Below are 18,915 nucleotides of genomic sequence, written 5' to 3'. Positions count from 1 at the left end.
CAAGTGGCACTGGTTAAAGATAACCACGTCAGCTCCAGAGCTGAAGGTGCGACAATCCCATCCAAGCTGCATGTGTGATGATGGAGGGCAGTTACCCAAAGAAAAAGTGGGTGGTGGATGCTGGATGGGCAAGCACAACATAACATGAACAAGGAACAAAAGAAAATAATACAAATATCCCAAGTGCCCAACCACACTGGTACTCAAAGAAATACAAATAAAATTACATAGTTTATTGTTTATCAGGTTAATAAGAGAAAAAGAAACATTGCTTGTGTGTGAGAGAGAGATGGTGAGGGGGCAGCTCCTGTGAGAAGAGAAGCTCACAGTACTACTGGAAACATTTGTGACAAAACAGTTGTAACTAAGAGGCCCTGAAGCAAACTTTATGCCACTATCAGAAATGTCACTGATTCCTAAATATGAAACAAAAAGCTAGCAACAAACAATAAAATTTAAAGCCCATAATGTAACAGAAGTTGAGCATGTTTCTTTTCCTCCAACCTGATAGATGTTCCCATTAAAAATGATAATAAAAAATAAAAACGGAGATTCCTGGGTAAATCTTTATTCCTTAGCTCCAAGTGTTGACTCAGCTTATTTCTTTCTATTCTCTTCCTTCAACATTTCCAGACAAAACCCAAGATGAAATCTATAGTTGATTACCCTCAGCATAGCTGGGGTCAGAACTAGTATAATATCTTCTAAATTAAATGCTTTTATTCCTATCTCTAACAAGGGAAATAAATGAAGGATGCAAAAACTTCATAAGTATGACTGATGAAATGGACCCCAAAATATAGAAGCATAATGCTTGAATACTGAGAAGACCTACAAGCTATTGGATCTAGAGGATTATCCCAGTTCACTTGAAAATCAGTTAGAAAAAATATATATTAAACTGTATTTAAAGACATTATAGACATAAGGTAGGTCTGTGCTATCCCACACTTAAAACAGAATCATGTAATCATGTATATTTCAAGTATGCAAATTACAATGAATCAAAATCAAGTCCAATTCCACTGTATTCAGTTAGAAAGCCAAGTGTGAATTTGTAGATGGCAACTGAGTACTTGAAATGAAAACATCCCCTAGATTTCAATTTTGAGCCGAAAGGCTGTTCCCAGATTTAATAACTTTTCCCATATCCAATTAAAAATAGGAAATTAAGGTGCCCTAAGTCCCCTGATTTTGTACCTTTACTAAGTCAAAGATTTTCACTCCACTATGAGGTGGTAAAAGAACTAAGAGGCCACCTACTCTACTACCTTAACTTCTAGGTCAAATGATTTACACAGTTGGTTTTCATCAGTGGGATTTACTCTACAACCAAAAAACCTGAAAAGCTTCTATTACACATGACAAAAGAATGATAAACCTGCTATGTTAAAACAAAAACTAGCCATAGCAAAGGGAGCGGTGGTTAAGTGTACGGACTCAGGAGTGAAAATGCCTTGACTGGAATCCAGCTCCATCACTGACTAGCTCTGTGATCTTTGGGAAGTTACTTAACCTATATAAGTTTCATCATACTCATCTTTAAAATGGGCATAATGGCAGTACCAACCAATCTCTTAAGGTCGCTGTGAGGTTTAATGAGATAATCCAGCACTTAGAACTGGACCTGACACCCAGTAAGCTTTCAATAAATGTTAACTCTTACTGTTAATATAAATTGAAGTTATTTTTTTTGTTTAGGTCTATCTCAGTACTCCCAGACTCAAAACACTATATTCTAATTGTTCTGATTTTCTCCATCTGCAAGAGGCACTTTAAAACTACTACAAATGACTGAGAAATGAAGAAATGACAAAATCCTGTTAAGTGACTAATTTTAGATATTACTACTACATCACTTAGAAAACCTACACTATGAAACAAGAAACTTGCAACAAAATAGTGACAATGTGAATCACACTGTATTCAGGACTTCCTCAGCTGATGAGAGTAACAGGGAAATGTGTAATACTTCCTGCACAAATGCATCTAGGGAAAGCAGGCTATATTTATTTAAAAACTATAAAAGGTTACAATATAAATCAAACAAAATTAGTTGTTAAAAGTTAAGTGACTCATATGTATCCAAATTCTGACCAAATCAAGACAATCCAATGCATAGAAAGTATTATATATAGTTCAAGGAGCAAAAAGCAATAAACAGAAATGTCAATACAGAAACTACATAAATATACAAATCTACAGTTTTAATGTAACAACAAATCGTTAAGTACATGTGTTAGCTATCTTTCTCCAACATTAAAGTAGTATGTTTCATATTTAGTAAAAACATACATAATGCAGAAAACCTTTAATCAAATGTAATGTAGTCTAACAAGTGTGAACCACGTAGAATGTAAGGTTTTCTTATGTGAAGATGTACATTTCAGCCCATTATCACACGTATTGCAAAGGTGACCCACAAAAATGTTTATCATTTGCAACTGTATACAGAGAACAAACTGCCCAGAAATTAATATTTCTTATTAATCTTACTGAGGGGTATTAGAGTAACCTGCCTGAAAGGACAAATTACTTATCTGGAGGCTTAAAATAGCAGAGATCAATGTAAATTAAATATATGAGTGAAAAAATATACAGTGTACAATAGCAAGAGGTTAGAAAACTGAATACTGTGGAGAAGATTTATTAGTCTGTACAAGTTGGTTTTGATAAACTATTGGCTACTTGTTACAGTAAATTACCAAGATTTTCATTGCAACAGTATTTTCCCACATACATCAAAATCTGGAAGCAATATGCCTTTCTCAAATTATAATTTAGTGTGTTTTCCCCCAACCCTCAAAACACAGAAGTAGGTTTTTGAGTATCAACTAGCCATTTATGGAAGTCATAAGATACAGATATTCATTAACATTACACAAGCTACAATTGAAGTACTTGGACAAACACCACCAACATTTATGGGAAAAGGTGTTGTTTTTAAAACTGCTAAGTACTACACGAGTAGTAAACACATAAACACATAAACACACTATTCCTGTCCTTCTGAAAACAAAATGGGGGGAACCTTATTGCCATCCTGTCAAATACCACATAACCAAAAATGCTGCACAAAGGGTCATGAATCCCATGTACATATCACAGAATTAAAACTGCAGTTAAGCAACTGAGCTACTCTTGAACTAAATTAAAAGTAAGACCAAACTTCTTTAACATATCGATGCTATTTTAGAAGCATCAGAACAACATCAGAACAAACAAGAGGTTTAATTATAAATTGGCCTGGACTACATCCTGTAAAGAGAATTTTGCTTAGTACTAAAAGAGAATCCATCAGCAAACATCGTAGAAAAGTTATGGCATCATGCTCTTTGTTATTTCTGAAGGGAAATTTGCCAGGTTTGATGATACCTGTATATCTCCCAGTGGTCCTAGGAGTTCTACATACCAATTAATTCAGTAATTGATGAGTATTTAAATGAAAAGGAGACCAGAAATAGACCTTGTATCAACATACACTAGATAAGTGGATTTTTAAAAAATCACATGATGAATGTAAATCATAAAATCAAATGTACTTATAAAGGTACACCTATTTTATGTTACATAAAAAACTGCAGATTGCAAACTGTGCATGCTTACCATAATGTTTTACCTGGAAAAGTTGATAAGTGGGATTTCTCGCAAATATTTACTGCCATGATACAAAACAAATATGTGCAAACTGCAAGGACCCTAAAATAGCAGTTAAAGAGTTTATATACAGAAAGATGACATTATCTGATCAAATATGCAAGAGATGGAGTTTCCCAGAGTTTATAACACAGAACAGTAACCACCACAGGCTCCTCCTCCTTGGCCTTCTTCCCTGTGTGTCAGTTTGACTCCTTTATTCTGGTTCTCACTTTCCCACAGTCCAGGCGTCTGAATGATCTTTTCAACAAGTTCCTCAAAAGCACACTGTACGCCATCACAGGTTTTTGCACTTGCCTCTGAAATTCAAGGAAAAATGTCAGATCTGATCACATTTCTATGTTTTTCTGGAAAACTATTACAGCAGAAATATCAGCTGATGATATCTAAAAAGCCAAATCTCTCCCCACAGGTTTAAGATTAGCGAATTTCCTGCAACTCTCAAAGTTGAGCTATTTAAATTCTATCCATTAAGACTAGCGGTATATAAGCCCAAGATTTTGTGATAGAGTTGTAAATTTCAAAGCCCTACTCAAATACTACGCCAAAGTTCTTTCCTTAATTTTTTTAGTTCTTAAAATTAGCCCCTGAAGCAGGTATCATTCCCATTTTAGAATAAGGAAATCTAGGCTCTAAGTTAAACAATCTGGTTGCTCTGTGCCTGTGACCCAGCAGCTATAGGTGGTTGCATAAATGACATACAACCATGAACACTAGTCCCATTTTAAATTTATGCTCATGAGATGCATGTGGACACTTAGCACTGCTCCCCAATCCTGTATTTCCCCAGTGACTACCTTTTTTTCCAGTCTGAGATGACTATTTATTCCGTCATCTTAAAGCTCCTCTACCTCAGCTCATGATCTAGCTCTATATTGAGAAAAACAGAAACAACCTGGCAAGAACTACTGATCATCCCACTAACAGGGTTACCAGCCAATCTACATCTGTATCCTTAGGCTTTGCCTTCACTCCTGTTACAACGGGTGAACCATCCCGGCTGCCATCCGAGGGCCCCCTTTGTCTAGTTCCCGGGATCCCACCCCTTCTCATTCACTGAAAAATCATGTGCCCTCTCTACTGGATTATACTAGTCAGCTTAAAAGCCCACCAAAATTATTGTCCGTCTTATTCAACACCCACCCGCCCAACCAACCAACCTGCCCTCCAGCCCACACCTCCTCCAGTAGCCACCTGGTTTCTCTACTCTCTCAAAACAAAACTGTCACAAAGAGCTGTCCATATAAGTTGTTTCCACTTTATCTCAAAATTTTCTTCAAACTACTCTGATTAGACTTTTGTTCCCACCACTCCATGGAAACTATTCTTTTAAAGACTACCAACAGCCTCTGCCTTGTCAAATCCAACGTCCTTTTCTCATTTGACACCTTGCAGCATTTGATGCGGCTGACCGCTTTCTTCCTTTAAACACTTTGTTCACGTGACTTGCAGGACACTGAACACTCCTGGTACTCCTCTCTCACTGGCATATCGTTCACGGCCTTACTTGCTGGCACCTCCTTTTCCTGCTGACTTCTGACTGTTGGAGTGCCCCAGGGTTCAATCTTCAGCCCTTTTCTATCCAGTTTTTCCTGTAGTGATTGCTCCAATCCCATGACTTTAAATGCCACCTAAATGCCAATGACCACGATGTCCACTGGTTGTCTGAAAGACAGGTCTCATGTCTAAGCAGAAATCGTGATTCCCTATTCCTCTGCCTAAACCTGTTCTTATCTCAGACTTCCACATCTCAGTTACGGCACCACCATTCACCTAGCTGCTCATGCCAGAGACTTGAACTTATCCTGATTGCTGTCTTACCCTCCACACCCAACCTGTCTGCTGTCAGCTCTACCCTCAAAGCGTCTCCTGGACCTGCCAACTTCCCACCACCCACGACTGCCACCACAGTCAGCGCCACCAGCATCCCTCATCTAGGCCACTGTAAGAGAATAACCAGCCTCTTGCTTCTGCTTCTCACAGGCCATTTTCTACACAAATGAGTCTCTTTAAAAGAATATCAAATCACAGCACTACTCCCTTGCTTTCCACCTTGCTTAGAATAAAATTCATTTCTTTACCATATCCTAGGAGGTCCAACATGACCTCTTAAGATCTCTTGTCCCATCATCACCACCCTTTCCTCCAGCACACACTATGCTCCAGCCCACAAGCTTTCTTCCTGTTGCTCAGACACACTAAGCTGGTTCCTACCTCAGGAAATACTTGTTATTCTCTCAGCCTGAGACGCTCTCCGTCTTGATCTTCATACCACGAATTCTTGCTCAAATGGCACTCTCTCAAAGAACTTTTCCTTATTACCTCCCACCCTGGTCATTCTCTCTCCCCTTACTATGTTTTATTTCCTGCATAGCACTACTTACTTATACAAGTCTGTTTCCCAGCCTGGAATGTAAACTCCCTGAGGACAGGAAGTTGGACCATTTTGTTGTTGTATCCTCAGTGTTCAATAAATATTAATTGAACAAACTAACATATAAAAATGAAAGACACCTAGCAAGTAAGCAGTAGAGATACTACTCAATCCCCTTCTAAAATTCCCTATACCGGGCTTCCCTGGTGGTGCAGTGGTTGAGAGTCTGCCTGCCGATGCGGGGGACGCTAGTTTGTGCCCCGGTCCAGGAGGATCCCACATGCTGCGGAGCGGCTGGGCCCGTGAGCCATGGCCACTGGGCCTGCGCGTCCCGGGCCTGTGCTCCGTGGCGGGAGGGGCCACAGCAGTGAAGGGCCCGCGTACCGCAAAAAATAAATAAAAAATTTAAAATTCCCTATACCTTCCACTTACACCACCCCACTTCTCTTTATATGTGATGTTCTCGCATTTCCATTTCCTGATTCCTACTAGGTTCTAATACAGTGGAATAGCTAAAACAGTAATTCCTAAGGCTGGCTTCACATCAGAATCAACTAGTGTGTTTCTTATAAACTGCCTTCGAGGCTCTGTTTCATACCTGTGATAAGTAAGGCCCAGAGAGCTGTAATTTTTAAAAGCCCCCAACTGGTAGAGGCAGCCCACTATGCCAGACAAGGGGTCAACAAACGTCTTCTGTAAGTGGCTAGAGAGTAAATATTTTAGGCTTTGATGCCATACTGCCTCTACTGTAATGACTGAACTCTGCCATGAAGCACAAAGGCAGCCATAGACAGCAACGCAGATGAGCGGGCATGGTGTGTTCCCATACGAACAGTGGGGCCACATCTGGCCCGTGCTGTATTTGCCAACACTTGCTCTACCGTGCTTCTCACACATTAACGTGCATACAGATCACATGAACATCTTTCTCAAATGCAGATTCTAATTCAGAAAAACTGGGCTAGGGTCTGAAATGAAGCATTTCTAACAAGCTCTCAGGTGGTGCCACTGCTGCCAGCACATGAACCAGTAGGTATGACTGCAGGGCTGGGTTCCTGGCTTTACTGAAGGAGAGGAATGGTGTGACTGTGCTCTGTCAGGCTTCACATGATGTGATCCTATTCTTTTTCACAGAAAGAAAAATAAGGAACCTGGTTCTACAGTTGGTTAGTTTTATAGCACAAGCTATATACACACATTTTATGGTTCATAAAGAGAACAATGTAACAGAAACTCCATTTAAAAACTCTTCATTAATAATGAAAAGATAAAGATTTACACACCTACCTATAAATAACATGGAATGCTTCCGTGCAAACTTCAGGCCTTCATTTCTGTCAACTTCACGATTTTCCTAAAAGGTAAATCAAAGATTAAGAAAAGCTAGCAAAATATAGAGCCAAACTGCCAAGTGTCTAACTTCTCACCTTATCAATTTTATTTCCAACCAGCATGTTTACTATGTCATTTCTCGTGCAGTACGTTTCCAACTCATTTAACCAATTATCCAGTTTAACAAAGGTGTCTCTTCTTGTGACATCATAAACTGAAATAAAAAGAATCATTTATTAAATAAATATCAAAAGTAAGAAACAATGACATTACACTTCTGATATGTACTAGGAACTGACATTACTATACAGACAAGTCTGTTTTTTAAGCCTTCAATGCTTAAAAATCAGTGCCTACTGATCTAGATGGAAGAAACAAGTGTATTTTTTAAAAATATATATGCATTTACATACATACTTCAACTTTATTTACATATGTTGTGAGAGAAATGAAATTATATCCTATGTGATAACTGAAAATTAAGCAAAACAACAGCTGTCTCCATTTATAACAATAAAAAAAGTTTGTCTGAAAACCAAAAGGTGTTTAGATTCAAATCTGTGGCAAAATACCAAAAAAATTTACATAAATTTCAACATCTATGACCCTATTATTTTATTTCTCACAAGGACCAGAATTTGAAATTTTGAAAAAACATGTAAAGTTAGTGGGTGGAATCCTGATCGTCTTCCTCTGTTTTCACTTTCATCTCACATCACTCTGCATTATACTAAATAAAGAGCTTATTAATTTAAAGTGTTTTCTAAACTTAGGAGATGCTGAACCAAAACTATGAGAGTCACCGTCAAATTAACAGAAATGAAACCAAAGCCTCACAAGTCATGATATATAAAAAGAGATTTCTCCCTACAATTGATCAATATTCATTTTAAACAGTTTCTCAGGAATATTAAGAACAAGCACTTTTCAATAAATTATATTGAAAATCCACACTTGGTTTTTAAGTTCTGTGTGATTATAAATCAATAGTACTAAGTGCTTTGTGCTATTTTTCAAGACTAATAAAACAGATTCTGCTAAGCAACCAACACTCTCCTTTTATAATCTGGCAGTAAATATTTGTAAGCTGCTGACTGAAGATTGGTTTCTGGTAATACTCTAAGACAGACCAGTGACAGGAGGACTGGTCCTCAATTATGTCCTCAGCAACACGTGCTTTTAAACCAGATAAATTATAGGGGTGTTTTATTTTAGGTAAGCGATTTTTAGGTTGTACTTTAAAAAATGTTTTCTATGTATCTTCTTTCAGGAAAATGCATAAATCCAAACCACTCCTTAGTACATGTTTCTGATCTTTATTTTTTAATTGCTAGACAAAGGGCTGAGACAAAATTTTAAAAGTTTAAATATTCATTAATATTACATGAAGTTAATATAACTTCAAGTCACATAAAAGTAGCCCTAAAGAAAAATGAAACAAAAACTTATTGACCTTCACAAACAAGGAAAATTAGAAATTCCCCAGTAATAAAACAATATTTTTTAAACGGTATATTAAAGTAAAACCTTACCTAATATAACACCCTGTGCACCTCTATAATAGCTGGGAGTTAATGTTCTGAACCTTTCTTGACCAGCAGTATCCTAAAAGTGGCAATCAATTATTATTAAACAAAACAAAGTATAAATAAAAGCCTTCAACATACTAATTTAAGAGCAGAAAGTTGAACAGCATTATTAAAATATCAAGCTCATTTAAAACTTAAAATTTAAATAAGACATTTTTTTTTTTACTGACAAATGTAACATAAAAACTAACAAATACCGCCTCATCTCTAGAAAAAATGTAACAAAGTATAGGTTTTCTACCATTTTGAATTTAAGATTTTTATTACACATGAAACCCATTTCATTGAAAGCCACTGTTCTCAACTCCGGTGGCACAATAAAATTTCCTGGGAAATGAAAAATACAGACGCCTAGCTTGAACCCATGAAGATTCTGACTTAACTAGGGTATGACAGAAGTTTTAATACTCTTCCCACCAGGTGATTCTGACATAGAATCAAGGTTGAGAACCAATGATTTAAAGAGAATTACAGGGGTGTTTTATTTTAAGTAGGCAATTTTTAGGTTGTACTTTAAAAAATGTTTTTGATGTATCTTCTTTCAGGAAAATGCATTAAAACCAAACCACTCCTTATTACATTTCTGACTCATATTAGGGGTAATGAATATAAGATGTACACAAGCTAGGAAATGTAAATTTCACAAGGAAGGGACCACATCTGCTCAATCACCGGTTTAACCCCAGAGCCCAGAGAAATTCCTGCCATAGGATAGTTGCTCAACTTCTGTTGAAAAAAAAAAAGGAGTAAACTAATTAACAAGTCTCTTCTTCTGGGCCTGGTTCCTTCTGTCTTCTTTCTACCATCCTCGGACTGTGGCTCACGTCTACCTAAGATTAAGCAAAGCAGCAGTTGGTAAACTGCTGCCTCAACCCACGACCTGTTTCATTATATGTTTTTGTTAAATAAAGTTTTCCTGGAACACAGCCAGGCCCATTCACTTATGTACTGCTGTACGGCCCACCTTGGGGTTGAACTAAATATTTTCCAGTCTTTTAAGAAAAAGTTTGCAGTCTGCTAATGTAAAATAACCTGAAGAAAAGTAAACACACATATCAAATGTCAACAACTGCCAGTCCCATGGTTGTGAGTTTAGCTATGGTGCAAGCAGAAGCTCAGATGGATCAGAATTTATAATAACTATATAATTTATATGTTTAAATAGTCAGAAGTTAGATCTTTGCTTGTCTTCAAAACAGGAATTTGCAGTAAGTAATAACATCTTTGTAAGATAAAGGAAGCAGAGCTTATTATATGTGGTTTTATTTTCTGATGGGAGAAGAGAGGATTATTAAAGACAGAAACGGACAAAGCTGGAAAGGATCTAGAAAGGCTAAATGACAGAATGTGGGGAGTAGAAGTGAGGGAAGGATGCAGAGAAAAACCACCTCGGAGGTGGGTGCCCAGTAGGCCATGCTGTGTGTGCCGCACTTTCGGGGGCACAGGAGGCAGGGCTGTGCCTGACTGATCTGTTTGAAGAATCCTGGAAGGAGCATCCAAGTGGGAGAGGAGCTGATTTTATTTACATGAAGTAGATTCATATATTTCTAATACTGAGTGAGAAGGCCTTCCTAAATATGACATGACATCCAGATGCATGAAGAAAATAACTGATTTAATCATGTGAGTACTAAACCCTTGGTATGGCAAGAACACCCCTCCCCAACACATGCTCTCTCCCCGCCCGCACCCCAACACTCATCCTCAACAAGATTTGAAAGTAAATGACAAACTAGGGGAAAAAATCTGCAGCATATGACAGAGTTAGTATTACACACACACACAAGAACATTAATGTATACTCCTCTTAAATAAGATTTTAAAGACAAATGACAGAGTGGAAAAAGTGTGGCGTATGACAAAAAGCTAGTATTTTTATTATATAAAGACTTTAACCATGAAAAAGATGAACACTAATATAAAAAGGGCAAAGCATATAAGAGAAAATTCATTAAAATATAATCAATAAATATGTAAGAAAAAATCTCACTAATCAAAAGAAATGCAAAACAAGTGAAAAATTATTACTCAGAAAGGCAAAAATGAGAAAGATTAACAATATAGAGTACAGAAGACCTTTTTCCTATACCCCAATGTTAAGTCTTCATATTCTTTGAGACAATAATTCAGCTTCTACGTATACACTGTAAAGTAACTGGACAAGTACACACAGATGTAAAAATTAGTATGCTCATCACAGCACTTCTGATCTTTGTGAAAAACTATTAATGGTGTAAATATCTTTAAGATGGTCATTTAAACTGATGTACTTCTATATTTATTGACACAAAAATGTACACAGTGTGTTGGGGGGAGGGTGACAAGCAGGTGAATCCTTTCTTTCAGAAAGTTGCATATACAACACGTGTAACAATGTGCATGTGTCTGACATTTTATAGGATGTTCACTAAAATGCAGACATTGGTTAAAGATGAACGTTCTTCTCTATTAAGTTCATACTATTTTGATTATCCTTTTTAGAATGAAACTATATCATCCTTGCAGTCAGGAGAAGCCTCTCTTATTTAAAAAATATTTATAAGCCTATGATAAAGATGTCACTTCAGTAATACCTGCCAACCTTTTTATTGAGCAGGAACTAGAAAGTAAATTAAAAACAAACAAACAAAAAACCTCTTGTATGAAAGTAAGATCTCACAGCAGCCATCAAGCCTCAGATCCTATTCTAAATTGTATATGTCACAGCAGGAGCAAGGGCAGAAGAGGTAATAAATCAAACAAGAAAAATATGGAAAATCAGGCTCCACTTCAGTACGAAAAGAAGGGAGCATTCTTAAACTTCAGTATATATTTTACTATGGTCTAGTTCAACATTTTCCAAATTGTTTCTTGTTAGACATTACTGTACTGATTGATATTAAACAGATTTTGGGGAAGGGACAAACAGGCTACCAATCATGTAAAGCATTGTATCTTAGAAAACTGACAAAACTGACAAAAAAAACATAAGACACACAGTCATTTGGAATAAAATGTGTGTTAGAAATAGTGTGCCATTCAGAGAATGCCATTAACATGAATGAGATCATACAATGCATGAACACTTGCTGTTTCAATCTGTAATTGATACCCACCCAGCCAGCATTTACTACTTAGCCACCAAAGTATGACTCAATTTGATGACTGCAGACCAGTTCTAGTATTATTATCATGTTATAAAAATATACTTAGATATTTAACTATAGCATATGTGGGAATTAGCTGAGTATATTTTTATAAATTTTATATGTAATATATTTAATATATAAGCAATCATACTTAGATGGAGAGACAGAGATAGGAAGGAAGGAAGGAAGGAAGGAGAGGGGGAAAGAGGAGCATACAGATGCAGGCTGAGTAACCTGGATGTCCCAGCAGCTAGTGCTACCTTATTCAGCACTACCAGGAAGAGGTCTAGCTAGCAGAGAATGCGGATCAGAACAGCTGGGTTAACAGGCAAATGAAAAGACGCTAGTAAGTAAACACTCAGCATCAGTATTAAAAAAAAATCCAGCGTTGGCAAGCTCAAATTTTATAGATATTTACACTAACAAACATGAAAAATCATTTTTTCTATCGCTTCGTTCCCTTCTCCCCAACAACTGCCTTTAGCATTAGTTCAGAGTAGGTTGTCTTTTCAAAACTTTAAAGAAACACATTCAATAACAATGATTCTCTCTGGCAGACGATGAATTTTTTAATACTCTGTTTTCAAATATTCTGAAGGGATTATATATTTTAAAAATCTGAGTAAGTAAAACAAGTCTCTGCCCGATTACAGAATTATAAGATATAACTATTTATGTCTATCCTTTAATCAACATCAAATCTCCCAAGTTATTAAACACACATTGCTCATTCAGCTCTAGAACACTACACACATCAATTTCTGCTTCTTCAAAAAGTACAAGTTTAATATTCACACAGAATACATTTTAAAAATTCTTACCCATATTGCAAGTTTAGCCTTATTTCCATCCACTGAAATTGTTTTCACCTTAAAGTCAACACCTTGGAAAAATGAAAATTTTGATAAGAATTCCAGTAAAACATACATTTAAAATCAATTACCAAGAAAATGAAGAAACAGAAAAGCCACTTTATTAAATGCCCAAATTCACATCCGAATTCTTAGAGTTATGGATGTGAAGATAAAAGAAAAAGTGTCACTAAAGTTTAGCAGCTTAGAATTTAATCGAGAAAAATGAAAACCAAATGCTTGCAAAATTTATTCACTTACCTGGACTTCTTGAAAAAGCAAACATTTTATTGAAAAAAATGAAAGTGTAAGGTGTAAGGCGGTGATCGACCCTGCACATTAAAAGCCAAGAGCTAGAGTTCACCGTGCTGATGTAGAGAAGATGTCTGGCTGACTGTGGGTTGGGGCACTTTCCCAGGGCCCCCTAAGCTATTATTAGGAGCGTTGTCCACAGCTGGCCAACACCCTAAGTCAGATTCTGGCTGTGGGCAGCTTGGAAGACTGGTAAAATTATAAAAGGGCCCCTCTTCCCTTGCCTTATGAATTCTTTGTTTTTGTTTGTCTTTATCCTAAAAAACAGTATTCATTTTATATAATTTTATCAATAATCACTTGCTACTGCACAATTGCAAAAAGAGAATTTACACACAAAAACGTTTATGCCCAATCCTTTAAGAATCTTCATAAGTTACAGAGGAGTGCTTGAAGAGCAGTGAAATCTGTATGTACTGATTTATATGAAGGGAAGACAAGTTCCGTAAGAAGTCACATTGGGCTCTACTACAGCAGCCCCCAAAACCTCTCCCTGCCCTGGAAAAGGACTTGACACATGCCACCTGGCTTAAATGAACAGTTAACTGCCCACATGTCTTAAAAGAGTATCAAAAATAATGTGCAGTCTATCCCACTGGCCAGAGGGAAAATATTAACTCAAGACACTTGGAAAGAAACTTTCAAAAGATTTTAGCTTATCACAATTAATTCAGAACAGCCACAACTAAGATGATATATATAAATGCTCAAATACTAAATGCTTCCTAGAACACCTGTCACCAATATGGAAATATATTAGTAATTCTTGGATGATTTCTGATAATCCATTACACAAATTAGGTAGTAAAAATGCATTTCAAAACATGCATTACACCAGGTCTTTCTGCATGCCAAAGATTAAAAAAAAACAGTTTGGTGTCTTGGGCTAAGGTGATAAAGAAGTTGATAAAGTCATTCCTAGAATGTCAGGCAACCATGAGTTAAAGGACAGTGGCAATTGCACAGTCCAAGGAAAACCTAAGTGTAGTTTCTTTGAGGCAAAACAAACAAAAAATTCTATATATTAAGTAAACTTGTATTCACCAGGTCTAGATAAAGAAATCTGCCACACCATTTTTATAAAAAATATGAAATTATTTACATTTTACTCATACAGCTTTAAAAAAAGACACCCAAACTTGAGAAAATGTGGATGAAGAAATGGTTCTGACTTGGTAGAGGTACTAAATGAAGGCCACTGGTAGACATCACAAAGAGACGGCCTGTCACACATGCTCCACAGTTAAATTCTCAAGGTTCCTCAGAGAAGATAGAAAGAACTTTTCTATTCTTAAACACCTAAGACAAATCTGCTCAAGGGCAGACTGCTACCAGCTAGTCTACCCAGGAAAAGAAACTCAATGTTCCCAGAATGTTTGTGTTCTCCTTCCCTCCCCCAATATCCTCTTTCTCTTTTATAATTTCCTGCATATATTTCTTGGCAGTCTAATGACTTTCTCTGTCATACGTATAATTTGCATGTCAATAACTGTCTCCAAGTTACTCTTCTGACATGTTAGATTTGAAAGCTACAGATAACACCCTCAGGAAACACTGCCCCTGGAGTCCTACCATCAAAGTCAAGAGACAGGCAACCTGAAAGGGTACCTCTCCTGGACACAGGACCTTCAGTTCTCATTCATCCTCCCTTGGTTCCTCTGGTGAATCTCCTGTGCAGACATTGATCTCTTTAGCTCTTTGATGCTCAAACTGCTTCTTCACCAAGTCTGGGTCTTCTGTTTTGCAAGTGGCTGTTAATTTGCCTTATGGGTGGCAGCAGTGGGAATGTTTTTGATAAATTTTATTTTGCCAACTTCCCACTACATTTGATTAAACTATCTTCTCAACCTCCTCATGTGGATGACAAACAAGGAGCTCATAATAGAAGCAGACTGTTTAGAAAAAAACACTCCTGTGTTTCTCCTCTACAACACTGAACACTTCTGTGGCCCAATACGTAGGGTTTTTCCCACAACTACCAATTCTTTGACTTTCCAGGGACACCAGCTGGGTGTCCCACAATTCAATTCAGTTCTGACACTATCTACCTGAAGTTAAGAGATAGATCCCACAGGGTAAGGGCGAAGTCCCACAAGACTGCCACACCCCCATTTCAGAGTCCAATCTCAAGTCCACGTTGTTACCTGTGCTTCTGACCAACTGGCTATAAATCAATCCAAAAAGAAAAATTTTAAATATCATTTCATTTACAATAGCATCAAAAAGAATAAAATACTTTTAAAATAGATGATGATGACGATGATAATAATAATAATAGTATTCAGGAATAAATTTAACCAAGTAGCTTTAATATTTATACACTGAAAACTACAAAACACTGCTGAAAGAAATTAAAGAAGACACAAATAAGTGGAAAGACATGCTGTGTTCATGAGTTGGAAGGCTTAATATTGTGAAGATGACAATACTACCCAAAGCTATCTACAGATCCAACAGAATCCAATAAAAATTCTAATAGCTTTTTTTGCAGAATGGAAACGCTGACACTCAAATTCATATAGAATTACAAGAGGCACTAAATAACAAAACAATATTGAAAAAAAAAAGAATAGTTGGAGGACTCAAACTTTAAAACTTCAAAACTTACTACAAAACTACAATAATTAAAACAGTGGTACTAGCATTAAGTACAGTCATTTAAACCAATGGAATAAATAGAGAACCCAGAAATAAACCCTCACATATATAGCCAACTGATTTTCAACAAGGAAGCCAAGACCATTCAATAGGTAAAGGCCAGTCCTTTCAACAAATGATGCTCAGAAAACTAGATATCCAGATGCAAAAGAATGAAGTTGGACCCTAACCTTACACCACATACAAAAGTTAGCCCCAAATGGATCAAAGATGTAAATGTAAAAACTAAATCTTAAAAACTCTTAGAAGAAAGGATAGGAAAAATTTTTCATGACATGGGATTTGGCAAAGATTTTTTGGATGTAACACCAAGAGCACAGGCAACAGAAGAAAAATAAACTGGACTTCATCAAAATTAAAAACTTACATGCATCAAAGGGCAACATCAAGGGAGTGGGAAAAAAACCTCACAAAATGGAAAAAATATTTGCAAGCCAGTTATCTGATAAGGGATTAGTATTTGGAATATATGAAGAATGCCTATAACTTAACAACAGAAAGCCTTATTCAAAAATGGTGAAAAGGATTTGAATAGACACTTCTCCAAATAATATACACAAATGGCCAAAAAGCACAGGAAAAGATGCTCAACATCATTATCCATTAGGGAAATGCAAATCAAAACCACAATGAGACACTACTTCATATCCATTAAAACAGCTACAATTAAAGAAAAAAGTGAAAAATAAGTGTTAACAAGGACATTAAGAAATTAGAATGCTTGTGCATTGCTGGTAGGAATGTAAAATGGCACAGTCACTGTGAAAAATAGTTTGACAGTTCCTCAAAAAGCTAAAAATAGAATTACCATATAATGTAGCAATTCCACTCAGGTACATACCCAAAAGAACTGACAACAGGAACTCAAACAAATAATTGTACAACAATGTTCACAGCAGTATTATTCACAAAAGGCAAAAGGTGGAAGCAACTCAAGTGTCCATGGACAGATGAATGGATAAACAAAATGTGGTATGTACATATAATGGAACATTATTAGCCATAAAATGGAATGAAATTCCAATACATACAGCTATAAAATGGAATGAAATTCTGATATATGCTACAACATGGATGAACCTTAAACACATTATGCTAAGTGAAATAAGCAAATTACAAAAGGACAAATATTGTATGCGTCTACTAATACAAGGTATCTAGAACAGGCAAATTCATAGAGATGGAAGGTAGAACAAGTTACCAGGGACTGAGAGGAAATGTGGAGTGGGAGTTATTGCTTAATTGGTGGAGTTCCTGTTTGAGGTTATGAAAAAGTTCTGGAAATGGATAGTATTGATGGTTGCAAAACAATGTGAACATAGTGCCACTGAATCATACACTTAAAAATGGTTAAAATGGTAAATTTTATCTTATGTATATTTTCACAATAAAAAATAGATAACCAGAGAATCCTATATCTATGAAAGAATTTAAATCTGTGGATAAAACCTTTCCATGAAAAAACTCCAGGCCCCAAATGAATTCTACTGAACATTTCAATAATAATCCATTACAAACAAACTCTTGCAGGAAACTGAAGAGGAATGAATACTTCCTTAGTCAGTCTATGAGTTCTACAGTACCATGATACCAAAACCAGACAAAGACACTATAATTAAAGAAAACTACAGATTAATATCCCGCATGAACACAGATGAAAATCCTAAACAAAATTTTACCATTAGTCATCCAAATAGGTGTAAAAGAACAGTACAGCACAACCAAGTGACGTTATTTCAGAAATGAAAGGTTGATGTCACACGGGGAAAAAAAATCAATGTGGATTTTACTATTTTAAACCAAAAAAGAAACTTCATATGAACATCTCAACAAGTGTGGAAAAGGAATTTAACAAAATCCAACACGCATTCCTAATGAAACCTCTCAGCAAACCAGAAATAGAAGGAAACTTCCTCAACCTGATAAACTGCATCTATGAAAAGATACAACTAACAGCACACTCAGTGGTAGAGACTGAATGTTTTCCCCTTAATATCGGGAACAAAAGGATGTCAGCTCTCATCACAACACTGCACTGGAGACCTTCAGCCAAGGCAATAAAACAAGAAATAAAAGGCATCCAGATTGGAAAGGAAGAATGTAGAAACCCCGTGGAATCTGTGGGATTAAAAAAGCACCTAGAACGAATAAGCAAGCTTAGCAAGGTTGGAGGGCACTAAATAAACATTTAAACAATCAAGAGTGTTTCTATGTAATAGCAACGAAAAGAAACAATATTTTTTTACAATTTACTACCATCGTACATTAAAACCTATAAAATACTTAGGGCTAAATCTCACAAAAGATGTGAAAGGTATGTATGTAGCCACTCTGAGGCGTTTCACCTGCACCTCAAGGTCTCAGGTGTTTTTGCTGCAGCACCCACAGTGCTGTGGCCTGCATGGGCAGTGGGAGGGGAGGGAGGGCACAGGAGACCCAAGAAGCCAGGGGATGGCGTCAGGCCTGGGCCTCTGGGGTGGGAGTGCTGAGTCCGGGACGCTGGGCCACCAGAGGATTCCTCTGCCCACGGAATATTAATCGGTGTGTACTCTCCCGGAGATGTCCAGCTCGACCCCAAGACCCAGCTCCGCCCAAGTGCCTACAGGCTCCAGTGCTGGAACACCTCAGACCAAACAACTACAAAGACAGGAACACAGCCCCACTCATCAGCAGACGGCTGTCTAAAGTCATACTGAGCCCACAGCCACCTCTAAACACACCCTCTTGACATGGCCCTGCCCGCCAGAGGGACAAGACCCAGCTCCACCCACCAGTGGACAGGCACCAGTCCCTCTCACCAGGGAGCCTGCACAAGCCCCATGACCAGCCTCACCCATCAGGGGCAGACACCAAAAGCAAGCAGAGCTACGATCCTGAAGCTTGCAGAAAGGAGACCACAAACACAGAAAGTCAGACAAAATGAGGTGGCAGAGAAATATGTTTCAAAGGAACAATATAAAAACCCAAAGGACTATTAAATGAAGTGGAGATAGGCAATCTACCTGAAGAAGAAT

The 18,915-nt window shown here is 37.1% G+C and overlaps 1 protein-coding gene across 1 annotated transcript in view; it reads right to left on the bottom strand.

Annotated features, from left to right (window-relative positions):
- Window positions 1-212: 212 nt before the first annotated feature.
- Window positions 213-18,915, bottom strand: part of RAB18 (RAB18, member RAS oncogene family) — a 33,228-nt gene continuing 14,525 nt past the window's right edge. Inside the window, exons 3-7 of the mRNA XM_082616811.1 lie at window positions 12,902-12,963; window positions 8,896-8,968; window positions 7,459-7,577; window positions 7,319-7,385; window positions 213-3,956 (exon numbers count right to left, since the gene is read on the bottom strand). Coding sequence (XP_082472937.1) covers window positions 3,781-3,956; window positions 7,319-7,385; window positions 7,459-7,577; window positions 8,896-8,968; window positions 12,902-12,963 — 497 coding nt within the window. The 3' untranslated portion in view covers window positions 213-3,780. The remainder of the gene's footprint in view (window positions 3,957-7,318; window positions 7,386-7,458; window positions 7,578-8,895; window positions 8,969-12,901; window positions 12,964-18,915) is intronic.

The sequence above is a fragment of the Mesoplodon mirus genome (assembly GCF_964341445.2).
Source record: "Mesoplodon mirus genome assembly, chromosome: 4".
NCBI classification, from domain to species: domain Eukaryota; kingdom Metazoa; phylum Chordata; class Mammalia; order Artiodactyla; family Ziphiidae; genus Mesoplodon; species Mesoplodon mirus.
Note: the sequence above shows the minus strand (reverse complement) of the source record. Positions and strands in the feature narration are given on the sequence as shown.